Below are 20,639 nucleotides of genomic sequence, written 5' to 3'. Positions count from 1 at the left end.
CTCCACTTTGATGATAATTAAGCCTACTTTGTAGCAGGGTGAGAATGTTCTCACAATTAAAGTCACGACAGGAAGACTGCCATCTTTCTGGTGCCATCACGTGACACGACCACATGGTACATGACGTCAGTGTGAATTAATATGATTCCAGATTGGCTGGATTACGTAGCTGCCAGATGATGAAGAATCTTAAAACACATGTAGCGACTGCTGAGAGTCTTGAATAGAAGTAAAATGGTGCATGATAGACTAATTCTTCTACATAAATAATATTCACCTTTATCCACAAAAAATCACCTCTGCTTTACTCTATTCATGCATTGGCTCTAGTTCAGCAAGCACCCACTTATGTGGGACTCTTATGGCTGTATGGTTAGGCCAGCTCTGTCAAAAGGCCAAAGGGGAACATGCTGAAGTAATTGATAGCATAAAGTGGAGGCCCACAAAGATGTAAAACAGGGATAGAGTTGAAAGGGTGGGTTTTCAATTGCTAAAAAGGATGTATGCATGGTTGAAATGGGATGACTCTGTGGAGCAGAGGAAGAAGTTACATCCAACATTTCCTCTGAAATGCCAAATGAAATGTTCAGTAATGAGGGCCAGATTATACATAAATATATAGTGTCCTTTTCCCTTTAGCAGCTGTATGTGTTTGGGTAATTTGTTTGGCAAACCGTAACATACTGGAAGAAGTCTTACTTTTGAGAGTCAACTGCTTTTAAATAACTTTCTGCATCAGTTCCCCCCACTTCAGATGCAATAGCAGATCACGGTTTGCCTCTTGATTCAAACGGATGAGAGGAAATCAGGGCATGTGGTGGGAGCATGTAAGCCCAGGGTTTCCTCATGTGGTGACAAACTGTGCTTAGCATCATGTCTGAGTCGAAGCATTGAATCCATCAAGCATGGTCTTGTCTACTTTGGCTCTTTTAAGCTCTTAGCGCTTGTTCTTAGCCCTCCTACATGGAAACTTTAACTGGAAATAATGTAAATTGGGCCTGGGAGCTCAAATGTGTGTAGCAGGAGCCAGCCACTGTCCTACAGCCCCTTCCCAATTATGACCCCCCCCCACTGCGCATGTGCGCATTCACACAGCCTGCTCCCTGACTGCCCACAATATAAGGTTGTGCATTGGTGGGTAGGCTGGGTACGGGTGTGAAGCAGAAAACCTCTGCTTGTTTTCCCATGGGTACCAGTTGCCTTGGAAACTATCACCTCCGGCTTGTTATCTGGGGATGCTTTTAAAATGGAAAGCAAAGCAAAAGCCAGGACTGCTAATGGGTGGAAGGCTTGGCACTTGGGCCTATGGCTCCCTCTGAGCCTATTCTGTTCCAGAGCATACGGTTTATGAGTATTTGTTCCCCACAAACACCACCTGTAACAGCTTACTCTTAGGGTTTGTTTATATCCCGCCCCAATGCTTAACTTTCTCATGCATTGGAAGACTGCGGGAGGTTATTCTGCACAATCCCACTGCCCATATGCGGATCAAAGTGAGCATGCACATCCAAATGTTCACCATTGGGGAGACATCTATTTACAACGCAGCATAGGGTTTATGGAATGTTTGGAGAGGAATATGAAGGATGTGTTTGTAGCTGAGCTGGATTGCGCAGTCCTATTTTGGCTAATTTACAATGCAGTGCAATGCAGACTTACTCCGAAATGCATCCCACTTATTTCAGACGTCTCAACTATCTGTAAGACTGCAGCCTTAATGGTTTCCCATGCCTATTGATATAATACATGACTCCTGTTAAGTCCAAAGGTTACTACTTTAAGGGTACAGACAGAACCTACTTCTTGGTGGGTGCTTTTAAGGCGATTGTTGCAACCTTGATCTCCGTCATCCACCTGCCTACACACCAGGGTTCACTATTGCTAACAGTTCAGCCCAGGATGAATTGGGAACAAATGTCAGAGGGCATCTCAAAGATGTCCCTTATTAGGAACAAGCTCTAATGCACCTTGGGCATGAGAAAAGTCCACGAGAAATGCAAAACCTAGGCTGGAACTGCTCCAGACACTAGTGAACTAGAATGCATAAAACACAGACCTTACACACTTGGGACTTTTAAAACTGGAAATACATTTGTGTGTTTGTCTGGGGAATGTTTATTGGTTCATTTTTGTTTTATGATGTATCTTGTGTTCTCATATTGTATTTTTGTTGTTGTGAATCAGCCTGCAATCTTCAGCTGAGTAATTATAATGAAAGTGAGGATGAGCTGTCAGATGGCTTTGATTGTAGGCCCCCAAACGACATCTGGTGGTGGCAGCTGGAACATACAAGTTGTTTGGTCTAACACAAAAGGTATTAGTGACTGATGTGAGTGTATTAGCAATTTACCTCAACAACATATGCATCCTGCTTGTAGATTTTTATTTTCAATTACAACTATATTCTGAAGGCTTACGGTTTACGTACTGAAGGATGGAATGAACTGTTAATACACGCTTTATTATTATTTATTGAATTTATATACCACCCTATAGCCAGAGGTCTCAGGGAGGTTCACCCAAGCATATGCTCTTTAGAGAAGCCAGAGCACCTAAGCTATTCATTTAAACTGATGACAAACCACTGGAGCCACAACTGTGATCAAGCTATATCTGATTAGTAGTGTCAGAATGTAGATGATGTGGATAGGTGTCTTAAAAAATGGGGCACTTGTGGCTCTCTAGGTGTTGTTAAGACTCCCATTAGCCCCAAACAACTAGCCAATGGTCAAGGGTGATGGGAATTGCAGTCCAGAAATTTCTATAGGGTTGCAGATTCCACACTTCTGCATTCAGATGTGCAGTTTTGGATCCAAATTAAGGCTCATCCAAATTTTGATTTCATATTCTAGTATTAGGAAGCCATATGGAACTACAACACAATTTGAACTGTTTCAGTGCATTAGTACCTCCATCATTGTATGTTCCATCTGCTTCTAAACATTTCAGTCATAAGCTTATATACTTTGGTAGTTTTCTTTTCTCAAAGTGACATTTGTGCTTGAAGTAGCAAGTTTGTGCTTGAAATTCAGCAGGCAGAATGATGGCAGTGAGCTCTAGCTGTTGCTGAAATAGTGTTTTCCAGCCCTGGGGAACCAGTTCTAGCCAGCTGTTCATTTCAGTATGGTCCACTTAAAACTACAGCACTCTTCATACAGAAAAGTTGGAGAAGTTAACAGCTCCCCAACCCTTGTTGTTACCAAAATGTATCTGCAAAAGCAAAAACCGAGAGCTGCATCGACAACCTTAATACAGATGCAAAATGCTATTACCCATAAATAACTATATAGAAGTTGTTCCTTACAAGTTATCCCTAAATAGTTCATTCTGGAGCTTTGCAGCAGGCAGTAAAAAGATTGTAATCACTTTTCTCTACTTAAAATGTGCAAGTTGTTTCTTTCTGGGAACAGAATGAAAACATTAGTGCTACATTAAAAGACTTTTCTACCCCAACCTGGCAGTTCGAAAGCACATCAAAGTGCAAGTAGATAAATAGGTACCACTCTGGTGGGAAGGTAAATGGCACTTCCATGTGCTGCTCTGGGTTCGGTGTTCCGTTGCACCAGAAGCAGCTTAGTCATGCTGGCCACATGACCCGGAAAAACTGTCTGTGGACAAACGTCGGCTCCCTCAACCAGTAAAGCAAGATGAGTGCCGCAACCCAGAGTCATTTATGACTGGACTCAAGTGTCAGGGATCTCTTTACCTTTCCCCAGCACAATTTTTACTTTTCATTGAACCTGCAATATGAAGCTGCCCTGGGTTTCAAAAGCAGCAACGGGGATAAGTATTTTTAGTGAAAAGCAAAGTTAAACCTTCCTTGACTTTTGAAAAGCAAAATGAAACACTCCATCTCTTCTCCAGGTGTCAAAAATCAAATTTCATTATGTACATTTCCCCACACACTATATATAGTCAACATGCATAGGAAGCAGATCTTTCAGTATGCTAGCCTTGCTTAACTGAAATGAATAAGCTCCATTCCATTTTATTTTATTTACATATACGTAGTTTTGAAATAGTTTCATTTACAACATTATACATTATTTGATATATCACTGCTCAATAGCAGTAAGCAGTGTAAAATTATTTGTAGAAATGGCTCTACTTGGTTTTGTTTTACATACCAAGGATTAAACTTCTATAGCTTTCCATAATGTACAACAGATGGCTTTGGTTAAAAGTTTGGAGAACTGTACAATATGACTGTCGGCTTTGCTTTTAGGAAGCTTTGCGCAATAATGGTAGTGAGCTATGGTTATGAGATTCAAGAAACTTATCAGGAGACAAGCTGTCTTCCACTTTACTTCAAAGTCCCTGGCCTCTGCTGCTCTTCCAACCACACCTCACCAACTGCGCCCTAGTTTTAAAGTTTTAAAAATGTCCTTCCCATTTGTAGTGATAAAGTGGATTAGTACTTTAACTGGAGCAATTTATATGAACTGAAGGAAACTGGTTCACTCATCTTACAATTTTGCTTTCTCTAGTTTATGTGAACAACACATAACTTAAGGCTACAATACCAAGCACACAGACTTCTGGGTAAACATTCATATGATTACACTGAAATTGTGCATAAATGGTTACAAACACAATCTGTACAGTACTAAAATTCTACAGTTTATGCATTGAATATCCATTTCAGCTGTTGAGATTTGCATGGTTACAGTTTCAACAATTTTGTTAAGGTAACATTCTACTTGACATCAGCAAAGCCTGGTTCCTACAGTTACCCAAGGCTCAGAGCTGGAAATGTTATGTGAAAATGAAACACTCAGAATTGATCTTATGTGGGAGGCTTAGGTAATTTCTATGCCACTCTACTAAAATCCCAGCTGTCAGTCTAGGCAGAATCATGCAGCCAATCCTATGAATGTTTACTTCATAAATCTCGCTAAATTTAATGGGACTTTAAACTAAGCGTATACAATCAAATTCCTGCTCCAACTGATAAAATGTGCCTGCCAAATAAAGTATTGCACAAAATAAAAGAGCATGAACTGAGCTGAAGTTAAACACCTGCTTCCCAGGTAGAAAAGGTGCGTACTATCAAATATTGAATGAAGAGAGCAGAGCTTCTGATTGTACCTCTAATCAGGCATCCCTTAAACATGACCATTTCTGCTTATTTCTGAGATATGTGGCATACAATGATATGCGCAATACACAGCAGTCTTGCTTACATCTCTGGGCTAGCAATCTCTGTATTTCATTCAGGATAAAAAAATTCGTCATCTGTACAACTTCAAACTACAGGAGAAAGTTTTCACACTCTCCCATGGAAACCAATAGAAAAATGGTGCATCTGGGAAAGTAGATCAAACCTTTCTCCTAGACATGCTTGTTTTCAACATGAAGTACTTTTCATGGCAAGAGCAAACAGAAATACCAAAATATAGTACAAGTGGGCAGACTGGCCAAACTTTTTCCAATAGGGTTTTTCAAATGGTTCTTCCTTTCCCCTCTGTACTAAAGGTGTTTGTTTGTTTAGCAATGAGTTGCTTACACTTGCATAAGTTCAGATCCTGCAGCAGTACCAAGACAACTGTTAAGATGCAAGAACCCTGAGCTTCAGTAGCGGGTTGGGAGGTTAGAAAGAACTGTTTTTTCTCTGTAAGGGGAGCACAACCTGAGAGGCTCCAACCAGAAAAGATGGGAATTTCTCTCTCACACACATGCACACAAATGCAACCAGGGGAAATATCTCTATAAACTAATGGGTTCGGGTAACCAGTATCTTTAATATCAGAACATTCAGAAACACAAGTTATTTTCCTGGAGAGGCATCACTTATAAGTAGCATCAATACTATACAGACATACATTATCTATCCTTTCTCAATGCTGGTATCTGTTTTATTTACATAATGGAATCCTGTGTACAGGAAGTAGTAAGAGTTCTCTCTGTGGGTTGTTTGGCAGAGAAGAAAAATCAAATGATTGCTTGTACTGTATCAGACTGGCAAGATGAGAAAAGCTGCTGGAGAAAAGTGAACTTGCAATTCTACCACGCTTCAAGCTGTGCTTACAGCACATGTATGGGCAGTGATTACTGAAGAGGATAACTTAATTTACAAGTGGCGGAAGGCTGAGATGTTTCCAACTGCCTTTGCTGTGATCACTATGGCTGCCATCTGCAGTCCCACCACCCACCCGTAACTAGAAAAACCGTAAGCTCTCGGACATGTATTGACCAATGTTTTCTATACAATTTTTCAACTGGTTATGATAATTATAATAATAATTTATTATTTATACCCTGCCCATCTGGCTGGGTTTCCCCAGCCACTCTGGGCAGCTTCCAACAGAATATTAAAATACAATAGTCTGTTAAACAATAAATGCTTCCCTAAACAGGGCTGCATTCAGATGGTTAGGGGAGTTGGGGGGGGGAGAGAAACAGTGAAATAGTGCATTTACACAGTTGTCCTGTTGTAGCTTGAGCATTGCCACAATACTAATACAAATATAGGCCTCAGGCATCATACTATAAGCTGTTGTTGTTTACAAGTTGTATATAACCACTGGTTTTAATTAAAGGAACAGTAACAGGAGAAACAGCGATTTAACTCAAAATCCAGACACCCATTAGGCAGAAGTTTACCAAGAAGGCCGAAGTGTTTAGCCACACCAGAAATACTAGTACAAAAGTAACTTGTACTAAACCAAGTGCTTAACAATTAAATACAAATCTGTTAAAAATACTCCAATTAACTGGAGGATAAACTAAGCACTTTATGGATATACTTTCAATGTATACACTATTCAGTATACTCTATTCCATTTTATGATTGGCATAGTACTGCCGGTATGCAATTAACTGAGGAAAATAATTCAGTATGTTTATATTTAAGATTCCTTATTTGCATAGAAAGCAACACCCTGTACAGCCAGTTCTGTCCAATTTGGCCATTTGCCTTATTGATTTTTTTTTTTACCATGTTGGCATCATATCAGGAAACCACATTCTTCCAAGGTGTTTGGAAACTTCAGAATGAATTTGATCCAGATTGTAGTCATTGTCTGGAATAAGCACTTCCTCCATAATGGACAGCTGGGTAAGCCTGCCTCCACACATCTTTACAAACTCAATGAAGCCTCGACATGTAACTTCACATTCACCAAGCCCCATGGCAGTTAGATTCTTACAGCGTTCAGCAATGCGAATGAGTTCATCATCCAAGGGCTGTAGGCCATTAGCACAGACAACCAATTCAATCAACCTTGGGCAGTTCAGTCCAATACGTCCGAGCATTGATTTGCTTACTGCACGGCCAAAATAAAGATGAGTTACAGGTGTTTCCTCCCTGAAGAAGGCATCAAATTCCTCCTCATATAGAAAGAAGTACATCACAATATTGACTTTAGGGGAGTGTTTAATGAGAGCATCCCAGCTTTGTTTTTTGATAGTGTGAAATTCAATCTGTCCAGGATTCTCACTCACAACATCTATACGGAGATGTTCAAGATTAACATGCTTCTCACTTGAAAGAGCCAGTAACAATTCATCACTTAGTAGATAGTAATTAAGAGCGAGCTCCCTAAGGCCATGACACTGGTCGGCAACACAAAGAATTCCTAGGAATGACAAAAAGAAGGAAAGAAAAGTTAAGTACAAAGAAAGACTCTAATTTAGTTTACCTCTACCATGCTGAAGAACATTCCCAATTCCAGGACATCACAATTATCAGAAACCAGCATCAAGTTCTTAGGCTGTTATCAAACAACTTTTATGTGAAGCTTCATAAGATTGTGCCATTATGTACGTAGCCTATAATAAGAGCTAGGATTTTGCCTGCCATGTATATCTGTTTGAATGCATCACTTATTTATGTATTATTATTATTATGTATGTTTTAAATGAGGATTATTGGTAAGAAGGTCTGTATATTGTTCAGCGGATATTTTAGCAATTATTCTAGATTGAGGTCTAGGATACGAAATCGTGCTTGTAAAGAACTGTTTTTGGAAGTTCCAATCACAAGGGAAAGCAATGTAAATGCTCACTGAGAAAAATAATTGCATTTCAAAATGTAACTTTTTTGTACAGTCTGCTGTCTGTATGCAATATTTTCTCTCAGTATGTTTCAAGAACAAAAACCTTCACAACAATTTTATTTACCCAAAAGGATTTGACACCTATGAAAGGCAGTACTTGTCAGTATATTAACAAAGCAAGCAACACAAGCATAAAGGACTCAAATCTTAACATAGTCAATTAGTGAAATTCATTCACCAAAATTTGAAGTCTATGGAGAATAAAGCTGTGATTTTCTTAATTGTTTTCAGTTTCCAAACATTATGCTGGGCCTACAAAGGTATTTCATCTGAGTAGCAGAGACTATGGCAGCATCCACATAGCTTAATAAATCAAAGTTAATAGTTCATTGTCAACACACAGATGGCTCTTGCTTTGGGAATGTTTGTGTTTTGCTGCAACCCAACCATAAGGACTAAATCATCTCTGGAGTGAAACAAGCCATAATCCTCTTTCAGATGTAATGCTAATAATGATATATACAGTTTATTTCTTCTGTAATAAAGACAAAAGTTGATAAAAGAATTTCATAAACTTGGTAAAGTAAGAGGGAACCTTGATAATTATGAAGGTGATTTTTAAATAAATAAAATGTTAATTGAAGGAATTAATCATGAACTGCTACTTTTATATTACTTTTTGTTTTCTCAGATTACTTACCAGCTGGTGAAACATGAGGGCAACTGCTCATTTTGAGCAATTTTAAAGTGTCACTATTGTTTGCAACAAGGACCTTCAAGGATGGATCATCTACTGGTGTGTCTTCAATCTTGATGGAAGATAATGACTTGGAATTGACAAATACTACTGTAAGAGCTGATACGAAGTGGGCCTATTCAGACAAAAAAAGAGAAGGAAAACATTGGCATGCAGTTATATGACTTTTAAAATTTTATCCCCCAATCTTGTTTTTTTCAAAGGGAAAATGTATGGAAATAACAAACAAAATAAAAAATAACTGGCAGACAGGCCACTATGAAGTGGAAGCTCCTAGCTCCATTTGCTGAATGGCTGAGTACTGGAAATTACAATAAATTAATTAATGGAAGTCAAAAATTTGACATTGAGCAATCAAATGTTATTTTAAAAGAAACCTGAAGCTCATGCTCATTTTACATCCTGCATAAAAATCTGGTACTGAAGTCCCAATAATACCATGCCACTGCAATTAGCAACTTTGCCCAACCTCACCCCTAATTACCCTAGAAATTCATTACATGCAGAGTAAGCCTAACTTTTAGAACAGGTCCCACCTCATTTTATTTACAGACATAATTTCAAGTTCAGAACTCTATGGAATATTACCTTGGAAACATTCATGAAACTTGGTTTTGCCGTTGAAATCAAGCCAAGTGTCTTGATAGAACAATTCACCAGCTGAGATAGGATGTCACAAGCTGCTTCTGCAGACTCTGTACTACTATCAACCTGAAAGGCAACACACAATACTTTAGTGAAAATCAACATTACATTGAATTATATTCATTATGCAATGTAGAGAGCCATGTGCTGCTTTGTACTTGTGCATTGAAGTTATTGCAAAGCACTTTTGATTCTTAGTGAGCACACCTGTCCAAAATTCTGTACTGCAACTTCATTAATGCTTCCCAGAGATTCTTGAGCAGCAACTATGTATTGCATGCATGACACAGAGTTTAGTGCTGATTTCATAAAACACAGCATCCCTGTGTTTGAAAAAGGAATGCAAGCAGTCTGTCACTCCAAACCTGCTGGAAGGAAGTGTACCTTCCAGGCTGTCTGGAGTGATTCAGTTTAATCCAAAGGCAGGTTGACAGTGACCACCTGATTTGGTGGGGAGGTGGGAGAGGAACTGTTTGGTTGAAGTGAATGGTCTCTGGACCAGCGAGGGGCTTGAGATTTATTTATCTGCTAATTAGTGGGTGCAAGTATTGCTTTGTTTATTGCTTGAGTACTGCCAATGTTTTTGTTACTGTTTATAGGGCTGGTTTGTTTTTGTATGTAATATGACATGTTAATCTATTATATAATCTCTCCCTTTTTCCAACAGCATTATATATGTGCATATATTTTTCTTTAATGTAAGTCACTTAGACACCTTCAAGTGACTAAATAAGTGACTAAATAAGAATAATAAGAATAACCTGAAGCTATTACAGTATTACCCTTTCTCCAAATTGGTTCAAGGTGATGTAGAAAATCTATTCCTTTACCTTCACAAGAACACCGTGAAGTAGGTTAAGCCAAGAGATTGAGATTGGTCCAAAATCTGAATTTGAATCTCCTTGGTTTCAGGCTCTCTACTATTCATTTCTACCTGAAATGCTCCAAGTAGGTGGTAAATACACTATACTTCACTTACTGAAAGTGGTAAAGAAATAATGCTGAAGGTGCATTTGAAAAGTAAACCCTACCTAATTAACAACAACAAAAAGTATCCTGAATCCAGGAGATGCCCACATTATCTCTTAACACTGGTTTCCCTGGGAAGATAGGAATTGGAGACATAGAAAACTTGCAGTTGCCAGCACATTTCTATTTGATATCTCTACACTTAAAAAAAACAGTAAACACTAGCCTAAACAAGTAAGTTTCTTTAAAATTGACAAATACATATTCTAAAATTCAATGTACATAAAATATTCTTAATTATTACTAGAACACAAAAGAGGCTTCTTTACCTTGAAGCTGACATACTGCAAATGATTAGCATGTCTTTTAATAATCTGTTGAATAAGATCTGGGTGAGTAGACTTCAAGTATGAAGTAGCAGGCTGATTAAGCTCAAATTCAAACTTTCTCCAGAGATCAGGAATATGGAACACTTCATTCCATCTCCGGCAAACTGAAGATGCACGGGCACGATCAACAAGAGGCAGGCACTGGAAGATGTGCAAGACTACGTGGTGTGGCAGACTTCCCCAGTCCATCAAGGTAAAAGGATGAGATGTATCAAACAGAGTGTTGTAAAAACCAGTTTTCTGCTTTTTTGTCCTCTGTAGTGTTTGAAGAACTGGATTTTCAGCTTTAGCTGTCTGCCTGATCCTCTTCATTCCGAGAGCAAAATGATTTCAGGTACAATACTGTTGAGAGGTATAGAAGCTGCAAAGCTTTCTGAAAGTTTTCAAGTACTGTAGATCTCTATAAAAGTACATAGGGCCGTAACAAACAAAATAATTAGAATTCCAAAGTATATCTTGCAACTTTGCTTTTGTAAGCTATAATATTGTTTGTTCCTTTGTCCCAGTTTTCAAAACAATGCATAAGGACTTAAACTTAAAGGGGGGGGGTGAGGCACATGCATGTTTCACTCCTCTTATTTGGAATGATCAGAAACAGTGTTCCCAATCACAGGGAGGTTTGCAAGCATGTTCAGCTGCACAGCTAGTCAAAAAATATTGGCAGGTATAAGCACAGTTTGATATAATTAGTTGGGAATCATGTTCTATTGACAAGTGATATATGAAACATATGGCTACAGTATTTTTCTTGTGGCAAGGAGTTCCATAGCTCAGCTCTCCTAAAATAAGTACTGACATTTGCTCTAGAGTATCACAACTTACCCACTTCCAAATTTTAAGCAGAAACAGGAAATAAGTTTTCTTTGGTATTTCCCCCTTTTATACATGCCTTTTAAAGGTGTTTTTATTCATCTCCTGTAATTTCTTCTCCCATTCTCCTTTTGCACTCATATCTTATCTCCAACAGCCATTCCTCCATTCTGTTGTTTCTACATTCACTTCTACCCGATTCCCTTCCTTTCTATTCCTAGTTAATGATTGCTATTATATTTATTAACTTGCATCCCTGGCAACTTTTACTCAGCATGCAAAAATGGTGGCTGTGCTGACACTGATTCAACCAAAAGCTTATGGTATGCCAAGAGAGTAGTTCAAGTACTGGGCATGCTGTGGCCTCCCTGAAAGTGGCCCAGGGCCCATCAGTAAGTCCCAGCCCACTGTTTAAGATTAACCAAATGAAAGTTTTAAATCAATTAAAAAGGTGCTTTTAATTTTGTGAATTATAATTTTTTGGTGGAAGTTCAAATCCTTTCATTAATGATAAAAATATTAAGAGGTTTAATCTTAAAGGTTAAATCTTCCACAAAGAAGGGTGTGTCCAACTGTGTCACTTACCAGCAGAACGTTTCACCAGCAGAGCGAAACAATTTTGGTAAATTCTCCCTTCTTCCTCCCTGCCCCATCTGTTCTGCAGAATCTTATAATTCAATACTGTATTTAGGACTTGGGGAATGGGGAATTGCTAGAAATTGTTTCCCCCCTTCACCTTGCTGAGTGACACCATTGGATACAACCCAAAATATTTTAGCAATGTAAGATGAGTACAAGAAAGATAATCTTGTACCGTATAGGTTACAGACATTTGCAGCCAAGACAGACATATAACATAGGAACAATGGGTTGTATCTAATGCTAGTTCTGCTCAGAGTAGACCCATTAAAATTAATGAATGTTAGTTAGTGAGGCCTAGTAACTTAAATGAGTCTACTCTGAGTAGGACGAGCACTCACTCTATGTAACCCAATGTTGCTGGGGCTTTTTTTTGGGGGGGGGGGAGTTAAGCTTAGAGGTCTTAAGTATGAGCCAAGATGGAGTTCATCAACCTTTTTGTTCTAGAACAAGTGGTTCTCTAATCCTGGCGAAGGCCTGGACCACTTAAGTAATCCATTTTTAAAAAAATAAAGAGCAGACAAATGCTGAAAGACAGTGTTTTTCCAGAGGAAAGATAAATAATATATTGAAGCTGAAGGTTCACATTGCTCTAAGAAACACTTATATTCAGAGAAGATGAATAGCAGGCAAGGGGGGGGGTGTCCCAAAGAATGCTGCTCGAGTCCCTGGCTGCTAGCATCAGTCATTTATTGGGATAATTAAATGCGTCCTCCAACCACCAAAACATTACTAGCAAACAAGGACAATTTACAGCACACAAGTCCACTCTGAGGTAATTCTGACTGAATAGGCCTTACTCGCAGGTAAGCAAAGTCAGGACTACAGTCTTAGTAATAATATTCAGATACTATTACAGTATCGTCTCTAAAACATCAGCTGTGAAAGTCATAGTATAGTTTTCTGATACTTAGTTGACAAAGCAACCAAAATATATAGCTATAAAATGACACAAACTATAAAGCTGCGACTGCTGTACGGTGGTACCTTGGGTTAAGTACTTGATTCGTTCCGGAGGTCTGTTCTTAACCTGAAACACCATTTTAGCTAATGGGGCCTCCTGCTGCCGCCGCGCCGCCGCTGCACGATTTCTGTTCTCATCCTGAAGCAAAGTTCTTAACCTGAGGTACTATTTCTGGGTTAGCGGAGTCTGTAACCTGAAGCATATGTAACCTGAAACGTATGTAACTCGAGGTACCACTGTATTTATTTTATAATCTACCTCACAAACAAATGAGAGCATGTGACAATGGTAGTGTTAGCATACGATGCTAAATCATAGCTAATGGTTTACAGTGGTACCTTGGGTTAACATATGCTTCAGGTTACATACATGCAGCCAGTTTGACCAGAATGCAGAGCAATACTGTAGGAACGACTAATTCTGCACACCTAGAAATTATAAAGCTGTAGTTAGTACTTTTCTCTGAACAAATTAATAGTTAAGACAAAAACATTGCATGTGAACCAAAGTGTCTCCAAACAGATTCAAGCTTGCCCCCCCCCCCCCAGTTAAGTCAACTACAGCTTAATGGCTAGTTGTACAAGTCACCTAGCCTTGAATTAGAGGTGCACTTGCACACATACCTCTAGAGAATGTGGAAATTCCTGTCTAACACAAGTACCTTTATGGTGTCAGAACAGCCATCCCATTGATGAGTCATCCTGTCTGTGTGAAAAGATTCCTTAACTGGAGAGCAGGGTGGGGTCCTAGAAGAATGGCTGACCTATGAAGTCATCCACCAAAGAAAAAACGACCTGCCAAGTCTAGGAAACCCATATGAGGGACGCAGTCAAGTTTTGGAACTATGACTTGTGCAAGTAAATCACTTCCTACTAGTGGTTTGAAATTCAAAATATCTGGAACTGATTAATTTCATGAAAGAAAAACACCAATGGAGCAAGACTTCTAACACAGAAGAATGTACCATGCAGTTTATAAAAGCTTGGCAAACCTGACTATATCCAAACATATGCCTTTATACTTCAACTAAGAAAATTACAACTGTTTAAGTACTGAAAATATGATAAACAATTCAAGGTTCACCCAGGCTCAGTTAAGGTGTGTCCAGTGTTATATTGGAACGAAACCAGATACAGAGGACAGGGCAGCAAATGGCAGCAGGTCAGGGATGTCCCCTCAATACTTATTAGCAAGGCGAGCCTGCCTAGCAAGCTGACCAGGCAATTTCCATTCTGTAAGCTAAGCACAATTTGTATTAACATGCTTGCAACAAGTAGGAAAATTAAAAGCCCTGAAAGAGCTTTGGACTAATGGAATGGAATGCCAACCCAGCAACAAATCATAGAATAGTTTTGAAGCTGGGATTCAGTAGTGCTGACTTCTTCCCATGATTGCTTCTTAAATTTGTTCATTTGTAGGAAAGCTGCAATGGCTCTAATAGATTCTAATGAATCTCTGTGCAGTTAGGCAAAATTCAGAAAAGGGAAAGATACTCCAAAAAGTATTGTGCAAAACAGGGAACTAAGGCTGCAATCCTATGGACACTTACGGGAAGAAAGCAGTTCTCACAAGGGAAGGAAATAAAATGTAGGATCTCCTAAGAAGTAGTATTGAGCCAATACTTTCTAATTCTTTCATACCTGTATATAACCTAGAGTTAAGGCTGATCATCAAAGTGCATGAGATCAAATTATTCAGGAATGCGAAAACTCAAGAATAAGGCTGATAAGGAGCATCTTCTCTAAAGAGAGATGCAACTCCATTTGGGGTCTTCAGAAAACAGGTGACCAGGGAAGGGGTTATGACAAGATTTAAAAATTAAGCATGTTGTGGATGAAGGGCACAGAGAAAGGGTTCTTTCCCCCCTCTCTCAGAACAATCTAACCGTTTCCAAGGAAACTGTTTAGATTTAGGACTGAAAAAATAAAATACTTCACATAGAGCATAATTAAAGGAAATGGGTGCCGCGAGCTATGGTGATGATACTTTAGAGGGCTTTAAAAGTGATTAGCTTATGGTGACTAATGTGTCAATGACTACTTGTTAGGATGATTATTTATCCCTGCCACAAAACACTAGTTGTTCATGAGCAAATACAAGAGAGGGCTATTTCTACATGCCCTGCTTGTGGACTTTCTAGCTGGTCACGCTGGAAAACAGTATGCTGAGCTTTGGTCTCATCCAACAGCTCTCTCCTTATGTTATCGCTGGAACATAAACTCCCATGAATACAGTGGGTTTTGCTTCTGAGTAACATGGATGGGAATCTGCTCTAAGACCTAAGACTCCTCCCTGCAAGAGAGAAGAGGATGTCAGGAACTCAGCTGTGACCAATAAAGGATGGGCCAGATTCTTTCAGCTTGGCTCACAGAAAAGCTGCCCAGAAGATAACTAAAGTACAAGGAGTGGAAGATGTAAGGCAGAGATCGTAACTGTCTCTCACTGGCAGACTGCTAAGTGCAAATCATCTTTTTCTCAAAAGTTCTAAAACTCCCATTCAGGTTAGGCATTCTGGTTAGGCACTCTTCGAATGAATATGCAGTGGTACCTCGAGTTACAAACGCCTCAGGTTCCAAATGCTTCAGGTTACAAACTCCGCTAACCTGGAAGAGTTACCTCAAGTTGAGAACTTTGCTCCAGGATGAGAACAGAAATCGTATGCCACCAAGAGGCCCCATTAGCGAAAGAACGCCTCTAGTTAAGAAGAGTTTCAGGTTAAGAACAGACCTCTGGAACAAATTAAGTTCGTAACTAGAGGTATCACTGTATTTTAACTATTAAGGCGGTATTTTGGTTGTAGATATATTATTAGATGCAGACACCTGGAACTGGATTTTAAAAGTTAGTAACAGTTGGAAAAAAGTTACATTAATATCTCATTGAAGATTAAAATACTCTTCACTATTAATTCTTTGAAATGAAGTGGTTGCCTTGATATTTCTTTTGCATTTTATTTCAAAAGCATACAGAAGACATATTTCTGGCTTATTTAGCAACAGAACATGATGGATATCATAGCATAGATAGCCTGTTTATTGCTGCACAAAGCACAGAAAGCACATCAATGAACAAATATTTATGGATAACATTCAGCTATTACTAATATGGCAATGTTAAACCCAAAGCAAACTATACAATACATTTTTGTACCAACATTCTCTTACCTAAAGAATGTGTCCAAATTATAGTTAACGCTGGATGAATGAACTGGGTTATCTGCGTCCATGAGTCAATCACCCACATCTGTCTGCTTGCACTTCTAGGCTAGGTAAAATATCAAAGAAATTTTAATTCAGTTTGCCAAAACAGAATTTCAGAGTGAGTTTGTAATCTTATAATATGTGGGAATTTAAGAACTACAACTGCACCGAGTTCAGATTTTCACCTATTCTGACACAGAGAGAGGAAGATACAGTGGAACCTCGGGTTACGTACTGTCCTCCTTACGAATGCTTGACCCGAAAGTAGATGCCCTTAGTTGCAAAGTTTGCCCCGGGATACAAGCGGAAGTCGCATGCCGCCGACGTGGCAGCAGCAGGAGACCCCATTAGCGAAAGCGCGTCTCATGTTAAGAATGGTTTCGGCTTAAGAACAGACCTCCAGAACGAATTAAGTTCGTAACTGGAGGTACCACTGTACCAAACAAATCAATTTTTTTCTTCCTTGGAAACCAAGTTCCAGTTTTAGGAGTGGGAAATGTTTAACATTCAATCTGCAATCCTCAATCCAACGAACACCTTATAACTTCATCACTGCACCTGATAAATTATGTATAAGATCCTGGAGTGTGTGCACCTTTTTATTTTTAAAATTATGAACATTCATTCTCATAAGGTGCCATTATAGATTCAACTGATCCCTTTAAACTACAAATACTTCCCGAGTGCAAAAAGCAATCTGGAGTTTTGCCACCACAGTTCCGCCCCCACCCTTTCCCCAAGGACTGATGCTGCTGTTGCATACACAACAGCTTGAATCCAACTCCTGATGGCAGGGGGAGAGCAGAAGATGGCTTTTCCATCTTCTTTCCCTAGCAGTCCCCTGAAATGCCTTTACTGAATAGGGTGAGCTATGGCACAGGAGACTGAAGGTAACTGCAAGAAGGTGGAGGCACCTTCCAAGAGTAGACAACATTCTCACTGAATGTGCCTTCGGTGACTTCCCTCAGCAATCTCAGTCCCCTGAGCCTTGTGGCGAGGCTTTTCAGAAGGAGGAAAGTCACTCATTGCACACCTCTTTCCATCAGTACATAAAATCCAACCCACAATCTTTCCCCTCTCCCCAAAATTTCCTATTAAAAAGAAAACCCTGAAGAGCAGACTCAACTGCTGTTTAAATTATTTTGTATTAAAACACACTTTTCACCATATGCTCCCTAATTGCGTTTTTAGTTCTGCTTTAATTCTGCCACGGTTTTATGTAACAGGTTATTCTGTTTTATATAATACTTTGATTTAGTTTTCTTTTTATATAAAAAACACACAGAATTTTAAACAAAATATTTATCATGCAAAGACCCCAAAACCGATTAATGAATACTGAGCATTTATAGAGCAGTTTGGGTGACTCTGCAGAGCATCTTTTTTAAAAATGGTATTTTAAAAAGGACACACAAACTGCATATGCTTCTTTATAAGGCATAATTTCATAAAAATCAAGGGTGCCTTCAGATGATCATGCAGAAAGCCATACACCAGATCAGGACAAAATCCCAACAGTGCCATATCTAACAAAAACCCAAGAATTCTAGATCTGACAGAAGTACACCTTTTTTTATGAGGGGGTTTTAAGTACAATTTAGAAATTAAGAGAATATTCCTTTTCTTAGAGGTTCAGCCAATGATCTCAAACTGGCTAAAGTACAAATGCTGGAATAGAAATTGGTAAGCGTAGTGTGGCATGTGCAAACACAGTGGACGTCTTGACCCAATTCATGGTATTTTCAGAGAATTCATGAACACAAACTTTGCCATTTGCAAGTCAAACTGATATGCTGGAAACTGCTTGTTTCACTAACTTTCAATTCTGTCATGACACAGTACAGTTTTGAAAGAGGACAAAATAAAATGTCCAATCCAAAACACAGACAGTTGAAATAATTGAGTATAGGCTCGGGTGAAAGACGTTGTCCCATAATAACTCACATTACCATATATATTATGTATTGTCAATAGTTTAGTTTTCCATTATACAGGTTTAAAGTCATCTTGTATTCCGACAACTATTTAACATATGAAGACAGCATACTTGCTGTGACCCAGTTGTATTAACTTAGACACTGAGAACCAAGTTACAGGTTTTAATGTCTCAAATGTAAACTGAGGGTTGTTTTGGAAATAAAAATATAATGTATTCTGAGCTAAAGTAACAGGAAACAACATGTAATGGTTGTTAAGAATGATGTGCAAACATAATCTTGTTATATTGCTTTATAACTCATTTAAAAACAGCTGCCATTTCTAGTTGTATATTGCCCTGTGATCTTCAGATGGTAGCAAAGAAAATAAAAAAATAGTTGACACATTTCCACACAATTATTTACCATGTGACTATGTACCTTTTGCACTAGATTCAGATATATGTTAATAACTGGAACTCATAGTTCTGCAGTAAAATCCATGTGAAGATGTAAACAGTCCTACTATCCTTATCTGCTGCATAGAAAATTGGTGTAGAAAAACTGACCATCTTCAAGAACTAAGCAAGGAATCAAACAGGATATTTAAAATCTCTACCATCTGAAAGAAAATTGACATTGGGTTTAACATCACCACTCTTAAGCTGTCTTTCAATGACAAGCTCACTGGACACATACCAGAAAATGCATTTTTAGCAAATAAATTTCATGATATATTAGCTCCTGCAGTTATTTGTGAAATAAAAAGCTACCTACTGTCGTTTGTTCAGTCTAGTTTTAAGCACTCCAACTTGCAATGAAGGTCCCTAGATTTTTCATTCAACACTGTTGTTTTTCAAAACCTGCTGGGCAAAAATCAGAATTGAGTCAAGATAACAGTTCACTTTCCCCTACGAAGAAAAGAGCCTGTGTACTAAGCCACAATAGCACAATGTTAAGTATCAAGTAACAACCCATTAGGTTCCCAATACTAGCTGTGTGGGTTAATTGTTTTTCTTTTCTCCCTTTAAAAAAATCTTCCTGGCAAAAAAGTGAAAAGCTTCCAGCAGCGAAAGCGAATCAACTGCACCGTTTTGTCCCACTGGCTGCGAACACACTGACAGGCAAACGAAAGGCAGATAAGTCTATTTACCTGTCAGCAGCTGCAGGGCTGTTTATAAACAGTCGCTCAAGGCGTACACGGACGCGCACTCTTTTACGTCAGAAGCAGATTTTCAGCTCAGGGTGCATTAGGGGGCTAAGGGCTAATTACTGGCATCGCTTTATGATTTAGGAAGGCTACGGCTTTGCTTCTTCCTCGTGCCCCCCCCCCCAAAGGCGCTTCTTTCTCCCTCCCTCGAGAGCTGCCACCGACTTCCAAACAGGCTTCGTGACTTCTGCCAGGGGAAGGAAGGCGCGAGGGATCCCAACGGACGCCCCCAGCCGCGCACTTCTGGCGGACGCCTCACTGCCGCCCTCCGAGCCAATGGGGACTCGCGGCGGAGGCGGCTGCTCCTCTCCCGCATCCTGGCTCAGCCGCGCCTCCAACGCTCCCGACGCCTTCCAGGCCCTGAAAGTGCGCGCAGCCGTTTCTCCGCCGCGGCCCCCCGCCCTCTCCCCCCAAACGGGCCTTGTTGTTGCGTCTGTGGCGCATGACCTAATGCTGCCCGCCGCACCCAAGGCGCCCCCTCCCCGCTCACCTCAGAATCCCGAAGGCTCGTGCCAGGACGCGAGTGGCGGGCGGGCAGGCGGAGGAGGGAGGCAAGGAAAAACAAGTCGGCGGCGCCACCTCGACCCCACAACAAGCCCAGTCACTTCCGCGGCGGCGGACTGGAGGAGGAGCTGCCTCAACGTCTGACCCGCACCCACCCTCGCCTCCTTTCCTTCCCCTCTGGCGCCTGCGCGAGCGTGCCCAGCTCCGTTGACCTAGATTCCGGCGCGTGCGCATCTCGATCTCCTCGTCGCTCACTTCCGCACTCTGCCGCTTCGCCGCGTTCTTTTTACGACAGGCGAGCCTTTCCCTCCCTTGGAGCCGAAAAGCGGGTCGGGTTCGGTAGGGTAGGGTTAGGTCTGGTGCGGGGTTGTAGTAGCGCGCGCATACGGGGGTGGGCGGGGCTGCGTGCCTCCCGCCACCATTTTGTGCTTGTCAGGGGTTGCCATGGCGACGCTTAAAATGGTAGAAAAGGCCTGTGCTTTAGCTTTAGGGAACTCCGCTTAGACTAGGATAGCATAATAAATAACAAGATGAAAAAAATATTTTTAAATAATTCTAGTGGTACCTTAAAGATCAACTAAATATAAGCTTTTAAGGTATGAGCTTTCGTGTGTAATACACACTTCGTCTGATACTTTG

General features: G+C 40.0%; 1 protein-coding gene across 3 annotated transcripts; it reads right to left on the bottom strand.

The window, feature by feature from the left end:
* Positions 1–5,721: 5,721 nt before the first annotated feature.
* Positions 5,722–20,256, bottom strand: LOC310839694 (F-box/LRR-repeat protein 21-like). 3 transcript variants are annotated; one of them, XM_083728577.1, is made up of 7 exons: positions 19,987–20,256; positions 19,064–19,149; positions 16,335–16,434; positions 10,698–11,157; positions 9,343–9,465; positions 8,698–8,869; positions 5,722–7,577 (listed from the first exon to the last, which is right to left on the bottom strand). In XM_083728577.1, exons 4-7 carry the CDS (start codon positions 11,067–11,069, stop codon positions 6,934–6,936), a joined length of 1,311 nt encoding a protein of 436 aa, XP_083584703.1. In that variant the 5' UTR covers positions 11,070–11,157; positions 16,335–16,434; positions 19,064–19,149; positions 19,987–20,256; the 3' UTR covers positions 5,722–6,933. The 3 variants fall into 3 exon arrangements, with proteins under 3 accessions (XP_083584703.1, XP_083584704.1, XP_083584705.1); XM_083728578.1 differs by having other exon boundaries at positions 16,335–16,429; positions 19,987–20,187; XM_083728579.1 differs by lacking the exon at positions 16,335–16,434 and having other exon boundaries at positions 19,987–20,187.
* Between the last annotated feature and the right edge of the window lie 383 nt (positions 20,257–20,639).

The sequence above is a fragment of the Podarcis gaigeae genome (genome assembly GCF_964106915.1).
Source record: "Podarcis gaigeae genome assembly, chromosome: 2".
Classification (NCBI taxonomy): Eukaryota; Metazoa; Chordata; class Lepidosauria; order Squamata; family Lacertidae; genus Podarcis; species Podarcis gaigeae.
Note: the sequence above shows the minus strand (reverse complement) of the source record. Positions and strands in the feature narration are given on the sequence as shown.

What these genes read in the sequence shown, in the direction of transcription:
- LOC310839694 (XM_083728577.1), bottom strand. Translation starts at nt 11,069, where the DNA reads ATGAAGAGGATCAGGCAGACAGCTAAAGCTGAAAATCCAGTTCTTCAA. An exon ending in TGCAGTATGTCAGCTTCAAG is followed by an intron (nt 9,466 to 10,697) that starts GTAAAGAAGCCT and finishes GTTGCCTTTCAG; the next exon opens with GTTGATAGTAGTACAGAGTC. An exon ending in CCCTCATGTTTCACCAGCTG is followed by an intron (nt 7,578 to 8,697) that starts GTAAGTAATCTG and finishes TGTCATTCCTAG; the next exon opens with GAATTCTTTGTGTTGCCGAC.